Below are 9,005 nucleotides of genomic sequence, written 5' to 3' on the forward strand. Positions count from 1 at the left end.
ATCTGTCTGTTGCTGTCTAACCAGCTATCCATCTTTTTTATGTTTTATGTGACGAAGAAATAACCAAAGGCCACGAACCCGCAATAACTGTTCCCTCCAAGAGAAAATCAAAATACGAGAGAGTTTTCAGTGTATATAAAATTAGTTATCTATCTGTCTGTCTATCCACCTATATTTCTATCAATCTATCTATCTGTCAGTTATTGTTATTAAGTACTGTAATAAAAAGAATGTAGTAAATACTCTGCCAAACATAATCAATACTAATTTTGTTCATTATCTCACGACCACCCTTTCTCTTATGATGATTTTCAGATGGTAATTAAATTCAACAATTCAAGTGATTCTTTACTCAGAGAAAAATTATTCATAGAAAAGTATAGACCTGAAATTAATATAGCAAATAATACGTAATAGATTTTTTGTTCGATCATATAAATTGTTTTGGTGTCTTTGCTTCAGTTTGGGGGTTTGAGATAAGTGTTCGAACAGGCAGGTTCATTCAGTTCGGGGTTTCTGTGGGTTACTTTGGGACTGCCTTGAGTGTTCTTTGTATTTCTCTTTGAGCTTTTGTACTGGGTGGAGGGTTGTTTTTCTTTACTTGGCTTTCATAGTTTCAGTAAAGTCCTTGGTTTTATTAGTTATCATATTGCTGAAACAATAGGACAACTTTAGTACTTCGTGATAGCCTGAGGAGGACCGAAATTTCGTATCGATTATGTCTGGAAGAGTATTGACCACACTGTTTTTACTTCCAAAGAGATGCCCTACAGATATCTTACATGTGTATTATTGTTATTAGTCTACACCTAGTACATAGGTGGAGACTCGTGTTTTCTCTGGTATTATTATTCCGGCCTCAGAGGCTCGCGACGATTCCAGGAAAACCGGGAACTGGTCGAGGAATTTGAAGGGCCCAGGTTGTGTCCTGGCATGGGGCATTGCTGTTGGGAAAAAAATCCAGATGCTTACGCGTACTGGAAGGACAAGTCAGAATCATATCAGTATTATGTTGTGAATGTGATGAGTTGGTCGTGTCTACTGGAGATTTCAATGCGACCTGCACTAGGAATCTGAAGTGCCCAGGCTATGTGTTCTGGTATGGGCCATTGCACATTAAAAAAGAAAAAAAATCCCCAATGAGGTCAAGGTCATTGTAAGAAAGAGTAGATGGAGACTTGTGACTGTCCGCAGAACAGTTAATTTTCGTTATTATTATTTATTTTATTATTGTTATTATTATTATTATTATTATTATTTATTGTTGTTACTATTATTATAATTACTATTACTGCTACTACTATCGCCACTACCACTACTACTACTGCAACAATATCTTCTAGTACTACTACCTCTATTAATATTATTGTTATTGCTGCTGGTAGGTGGAGATGCTTATCATTCATCCACCTAATGTAGTGCTGCTCTCGGGTGTCTGCCCTTTCCTCTCCTCCATCCTTCTTTCCTTCAATCTTCTTCTTTCTTTCCTTCATTCTTTCCTCGTCCTTCTGCCTACGGGTGACTTTACACTCCCTCTTCTGCCTTTCTTTCCTTCTTTCTTTCCTCTTCCTTCTGCCTGTGGTGACTCTACACTGAGTGACAAACCAAATGGTTTCCTGTACACCAGGAAACCATTTACTATGCTGGGTGGTAACCATATAACCAAATTTTAGCGCCTGGTAATTTTGTGGGTAATTATGGCGCTCCAATCAGATTGAGCCGGTGAAGGTTTATATCCAAGGGGTGGTTGGGCTGATTGCTCACGTAATGCCACTCAGGGATGAGTGAGGCTGTCACACTCATCTTAATTGTCAGGACAAACTTGCCTAGCCCCGGGCTCCTACGCTCCTCATGGGGCAAAGAAGGATTGGATGATGGATGAATGGATTATTATTATTATTACTATTGCAGTAGTAGTAGTGGTAGTGGTGGTAGTTGTAGTAGTAGTAATAGTAGTTGTAGTAAAGGTTGCAGTAGTAGCAGCAGCAATACATGCAGTCGTAGCACCAGTAATAATAACAGTAGTAGTATTAGGTAATAATGCGTTTTCTTTCTCCCTCTCTTTCAGCCGTAGAAAACGCCTTGTACTTCCTAGAAATGATGATTCTAGGCCCTCTAACGTACTGGCAATTCCACAATACGGCGCTGGTGGAGGAGAACCCACGAGAAGCTGGAGAGAAGGTGAAGGATGAGCTGAAGGAAGTGGGGATAGGGAAGTGGAAAGGGTCACAGGAGGAGACGCAAGAGGAGACGCAGACGGAGGAGGTGTAGGAAGGCAGGATACATTTTGGAGGGGATGAAGGAAGGGATGGAGTTGGAGGTAATTTAGAAGGTGATACAGCAGAAGGATACAGTAGAAATATACAGAAATACAGCAAATACATCAATCCCAGTATCATCAATGCCCAATACATCAATTCCAGTATCATCAACAGTACGTCAATTCCAGTATCATCAACAGTACGTCAATTCCAGTATCATCAACAGTACGTCAATTCCAGTATCATCAACAGTACGTCAATTCCAGTATCATCAACAGTACGTCAATTCCAGTATCATCAACAGTACGTCAATTCCAGTATTATCAACAGTACATCAATTCCAGTATCATCAATGCCCAATACATCAATTCCAGTATCATCAACTGTACATCAATTCCAGTATCATCAATAGTACGTCAATTCCAGTATCATCAACAGTACATCAATTTCAGTATCATCAATGTCCAGTACATCAGTTTTAGTATTATTAATGCCCAGTACATCAATCCCAGTATCATCAATGCCCAGTACATCAATCCCAGTATCATCAATGCCCAGTAAATCAATCCCAGTATCATCAATGCCCAGTACATCAATCCCAGTATCATCAATGCCTAGTACATCAATCCCAGTATCATCAATGCCCAGTACCTCAATCCCAGTATCATTAATGCCCAGTACATCAATTCCCAAAGCATTTTCCTTTCTTCCGGGGGCATTTTGTATATTCTAGTGTATCTTTGTCTTATTTTTCTTTGGGTCTGGCAGAACACAGCTTAGGCTTGTGTGTGTGTGTGTGTGTGTGTGTGTGTGTGTGTGTGTGTGTGTGTGTGTTTTGTGGTGTGTTGTGTTGTGTTGTGTTGTGGTGTGTTGTGGTGTGTTGTGGTGTGGTGTGGTGTGGTGTGTTGTGTTGTGTTGGGGTGGGGTGGGGTGGGGTGGGGTGGGGTGGTGGGGTGGTGTGGGGTGGTGGGGTGGGGTGGTGGTGTGGGGTGGGGGTGGTGGTGTGGGGTGGGGTGGTGGTGTGGGGTGGGGTGGTGGTGTGGGGTGGGGTGGGGTGGTGGGGTGGGGTGGGGTGGTGGGGTGGGGTGGGGTGGTGGGGTGGTGGGGTGGGGTGGTGGGGTGGTGGTGTGGTGGGGTGGGGTGGGGTGGTGTGGTGTGGTGGGGTGGGGTGGTGGGGTGGGGTGGGGTGGTGGGGTGGGGTGGTGGGGTGGGGTGGTGGGGTGGGGTGGTGGGGTGGGGTGGTGGGATGGGGTGGCGGGGTGGGGTGGTGCTGTGTCGTATTGTAATTGTATGGTATGGCATGGTATGGTAAGGTATGGTATGGTATGGTATGGTATTGTACTGTACTGTATTGTATTTAAAATGTGCTATAGAGAGAGGGACGGGGAATGCTTTGGGAATTGATGTACTGGGAAATGATGATACTGAGATTGATGTACTGGGAAATGATGATACTGGGATTGATGTACCGGGAAATGATGATACTGGGATTGATGTACTGGGAATTGATGATACTGGGATTGATGTACTGGGCATTGATGATACTGGGATTGATGTACTGGGCATTGATGATACTGGGATTGATGTACTGGGCATTAATGATACTGGGATTGATGTACTGGGCATTGATGATACTGGGATTGATGTACTGGGCATTGATGATACTGGGCATTGATGATACTGGGATTGATGTACTGGGCATTGATTATACTGGGATTGATGTACTGGGCATTGATGATACTGGGATTGATGTACTGGGCATTGATGATACTGGGATTGATGAACTGGGCATTGATGATACCGGGATTGATGTGCTGGGCATTGATGATACTGGGATTGATGTGCTGGGTATTGATGATACTGAAATTGATGTACTGTTGATGGTATGGCACTCCATCAACTGATCTTAAAAACCATGACTGCAAGGCCTTTGGTGAGAGGAATGGGGTCCTTCAGGTGGTGGCGCTGATATAACTGGGCGACTCCACTGCCTGGTTGTACAACCGTCCCTCACCTCCCTCCCTATCCCCCAAGAAGACCATGGTGGACTGCAGGAGGAGGACAACTTCAGCCTGCAGTCCACTGGGTTCATGTTTCACAAGAACCGACGCCACAGCAAATAATAATAATTATTATAATAATAATAACAATAAAAATAATGATAATAATAATAATAATAATAATAATCCATCCATCCATCATCCAATCCTACGGTGCCCCATGAGGAGCGTAGGAGCCCGGGGCTAGGCAGTTGGTCCTGTCGTTTAAGATGAGAGTGACAAGCCTCACTCATCCCTGAGTGGCATTACGTGAGCAATAGACCCCAACCACCCCTTGGATATAAACCTTCACCGGCTCAATAATAATAATTATAATTATAATTATAATTACAATTATAATAATGATAATAATTATTAAAATAATAATAATGATAATGATAAGAAGGAGCAGAGGAACAAGAAGAGCAATAATATAATAATAATAATAATAATAATAATAATGATAATAATAATAATAATAAAAATAATAATAATACTCTGTCTTCTCGTTCTCTATAACTGTTATATGCTTCTTCTATATATCTGTTTATTGCCAGACGCCTTAATCCCGTAATGGGTGGCCACAAACAAATCTCCTCCATGTCGCCCTGACCCCCCGCCAATTCGTTGCCCTTCCCCCAGCACACCCCCAACTCTTATGTGTTTGTACTGGCAATATACCATGAGCACTGAAGCTTAATTGCCTGCCTGCCTACCTGTGCCCTTCACCTGGCCACGGAGGCTCCTACAGCTAAGAACTCTGGCACAAAAAATCAACACCTGTATTCTCGGGGGGTAAGGAAACTCCCTAACATCTCTTCCTTAGCGATTTATTTTCTAAACTCCCCATTAATATCCTAATTTTTGCTTCTCCTGTCTTTTAAATATCGACATAGATTGCTTGAGTGATGCAAAAGGAAATACTAACGGGGCATAAAAAAGAATAAATCGGTAAGGAAGAGGTGTTTGTGACCTTCCTAATGGTGCGAAAGTACAGCCCTGTGTCTTGTGTAGCTTATACTGACTACACCTAATACACACAGGCATGCAGGTGTGTAGAATCATTTTTTACCATGTATACAATATTCCATTTTTGTCATTAAGAAGAATTACAATATAATTTGAATAATTTACAGTATATATTAATCGTTCTTGTTGTCCCCATATATATATATATATATATATATATATATATATATATATATATATATATATATATATATATATATATATATATATATATATATATAAATGTATATTTATGTATAATAAATATATGTAATATATACCGTAATATATATATATATATATGTAATATGCAGTATATATGTAATATATTAATATATATATGTATGTGTGTTAATTGTATATACCATGAAAGAAAATTGACTGATTGCCTACCACTGCTACTACTACACTACTACTACTACCACCACTTTTTTTTTTTTTAATCACCTTCATCCATTTTAGAATTATATTGTGAAGCTCAGTACCAATCTTCCTAACACAGTTCACAGCATCTTGATAGTAAGCTGGTTTCACGATCAAGATGGACTTACTTGCATTAGGGTAGTAACCTATTTCAGGACCATGAGATGTTACAAAGTCCCACCATTTCCTCACATCCTCCACCTTGCCAGCACCCGTGACATCATCTGCATAGGCTACCTGTTTTACATTGGTGACCTCGTATTTGATCTGTTGTTGCAGCACTGTCATCGCCAGGGCGTACATAGCCATGGCAACGGGGTCCCCCTTGGTAGTTAATTCTATGGACTGGATTACACCGACATCGTGAGCAGCTGTCTTACCCACAGTGTAGTGGTCTACTACTACTATTACTACTACTACTACTACCACTACTACTGCCACTACTACTACTACTACTGCTGCTGCTGCCGCTATTACTATTACTACTACTATTACTACAACTATTACTACTACTAATAATAATAATAATTGTACAAATTGCACAATAAAGAAGATTGATTGACCACTACTACCACCACTACTACCACAACTACTACTGGTACTACTACTGCTACTACTACTACTACTACTACTATTACTGCTACTAGTACTACTACTACTACCACAACTACTACTACCATTACTACTACTACTACTATTACTGCTACTAGTACTACTACTACTACCACAACTACTACTACCATTACTACTACTATTACTATCGCCACCATTCCTACTATGATGTCATTGCACGTGTACCTCTCATTTCTATTCCCCACCATCCACTTCCATACTGGAGAGAGGAAGGTTGGAGGGAATCTGTAAGGAGAGAGAGGGGCAGGGATGGGGGAGAGAGGGGGGGGAGATGGGAAGGGGGTGAAGTTGATAGGGAAAGCAGGAGGTGAGGTGGGGGGAGAGAGGGAGGATAGGAGGAATGTGTAAGGAAGTGAAGGGGGAAGGGGAAAGGAAGGAGGGATGGAGAGGGGAGGGGGAGGGAAGAAGGTGTGTGAAGAGAGGGGGGAATGGGGGGAGATATGTATAAGGAAGATGTAGGAAGGAAGGGAAGAGGAAAAGGGGAGGGGGAGATGAGAAATGGATGGGGAGGGGGAGAGGAAGGGGAGGGGGGAGAGAACGTGTGTGAGGGTGACAGCTAGGGAATTACAACTAAGGATATTTTCGCCACCATATAAAACAAACATGAAGGAGAAAGTTAAGGGGACGGAAAGCGGTGTCCTCTGTTTTCATCTGAGAAAACTAGCCCACTCTCACTACCTCAATATAGATTTGTGGTGCTTTGAAATCAGACGAGATATGGGTCTGAATTCGGAATGAGTCTCCTTGGTTGCTAGTTAACCTGACACTCCAGTCTAACTACATTTACCCATCGACTGAGCTGAATGGGTTAGATCGTCGCAGCAGCAGCAGCAGCAGCAGTAGTAGTATTTTCTTTCTATTTTAACTTGACCTTTTTTTTTTTTTTAATAAACAGAGGAAGGAGAAATAAATGGAACAAAAAAACAATCCATACAGCAGATTACAAGTGTCCTTCATTGATAAAGAATCTGTAACAGTTGGACTTGGACAACTGTAGGTTAAAGTTTGGGGAGAAACTATTTTGGGGAAGCGAGTTCCAAAGAGATGCAGTTCGGGGAATAAAGGAATCCTGATGGGAAGAAGTTCTGCAATATTGCAGTGTGACAGTCCAGTCATGTGAGCTACCAGATGCCCGAGCAGTACAGGTGAAGGCATGGATAGGTGGCACAATGGGTGCAACTTCGTCTGAGCATTTGCCAAAAAAGTTTCTGTAAATTAATGCAAGGGAGGCAACATTCTTTCTTACTTGTAGGGGAGGTAGTTCATTTGTAATTGCAGAGTTATTAGTAAATCTTATAGTTTTATTCTGAGTTTTGTCCATTTGTTTTATTGCAACCTTTCTACATCCAGTCCACAAGGGTGGGCAATATTCCAGCTGAGAGGGCACATGACTCGTGTAAATTATAGCTAACTGTTCGTCAGAGGAGAAATTATGGACTCTGTATAATCAAAGACAAAAGTCATGTCCTGAAATTTGGTGAAAGCATTTGCTGAAAGGCTCAAGCTTTAGTGAGTTCTGATTTGCGTCATACGGACAGTTGATAGCATTGACATGAGTTGCTATTTGCTGCAGGTGACGAGACTGTGGCTGCCAGCATATTTTTCATGACTAAGTGAAATAAATATGAATACTTGTGTTTTCCGAATGTTAATTTTACTTTATCCGTATGTGTGTATGTATGGATAGATGGATGGATGGATGGATGGATGTATATGAACAGTTTCTCATCTGTCCTCTTTTTTTTTAATGCATTGTTAGGAACACTGTGATTCAATTAGCTGAAGGCATGTCCGGATTTTGGTTCTACTTCTTTATTAATTTTACATCTGCTTAGCTTAAGTTGGTAATTATGAGCTGTGATTGTCATTACCTGTCATCAAATAACGTTGTTATATATAAAGATAGAGTGAATATGAAGATAGTGCGTATAATGATAATCGAATGTTGTATGAGTGGTGAAATGAATCCCTCAGGCTGGAGTTCGAACACAACTCACAAGACCGAAGTCTATGCACAGCTACTTGTGTGCTTCATTCTAGGTCCAATTCGTCTCTTACGGAATGTAACACTGCTTACAGGTGCTACCCTCCATCTCTGTAATTATTTCCTGATCCTGTATTGGTGAGTAACACTAGGCTGACCTGAACGATGACTGCTGTCCTTTGTGCTATCCTTCCAAAATGGTATACTGTATATTATGGCTGCCTGACATATTGCTGTAAGGTGTAAGGTGCGGTAGTCAAGCAGTCTTTCCTTTACCATATACGGTTCACATTTCGTCTCTCGGATGCAGCTGTTCTCGTAAATGGATGTTAAGGCTTCGGAATTTCCTGGGTGCGTTCATAGTGTCATCTCATCAGCAACAGGCATGAAGCCTTAGAGAAGTCAGGCTAACAAACCACGAATAGGCAGTAGTAGTGTGGTAGTGTTTTCATATTGTTACACTTAATTTTCAGACCAAACTATGACGCAACTTTTCTCTTTCATTGTACAATAATCCAAGTTTCTTTGAAGCGGTTTCAGCAAGTGATCTGACATGAGCGGTCCAGCTGAAGGCATTGTTAAGTGAAACACTGAGAATTTCAGTACTTTTAGAGGTAAGAATGTTAGTAGCACTGATGGTACAGTAAGAGTCAGGCA

At 41.3% G+C, this 9,005-nt stretch overlaps 1 protein-coding gene across 1 annotated transcript in view; it reads left to right on the top strand.

The window, feature by feature from the left end:
• Window positions 1-2,271, top strand: part of LOC145410765 (organic solute transporter alpha-like protein) — a 25,193-nt gene extending 22,922 nt beyond the window's left edge. Inside the window, exon 8 of the mRNA XM_080280869.1 lies at window positions 2,069-2,271. Within this exon, the coding sequence (XP_080136995.1) occupies window positions 2,069-2,271 (203 nt within the window). The remainder of the gene's footprint in view (window positions 1-2,068) is intronic.
• Window positions 2,272-9,005: the final 6,734 nt, after the last annotated feature.

The sequence above is a fragment of the Coenobita brevimanus genome, chromosome 11, assembly GCF_032717465.1.
Source record: "Coenobita brevimanus isolate Jiangsu-jjx chromosome 11, ASM3271746v2, whole genome shotgun sequence".
In the NCBI taxonomy this organism is placed as follows: domain Eukaryota; kingdom Metazoa; phylum Arthropoda; class Malacostraca; order Decapoda; family Coenobitidae; genus Coenobita; species Coenobita brevimanus.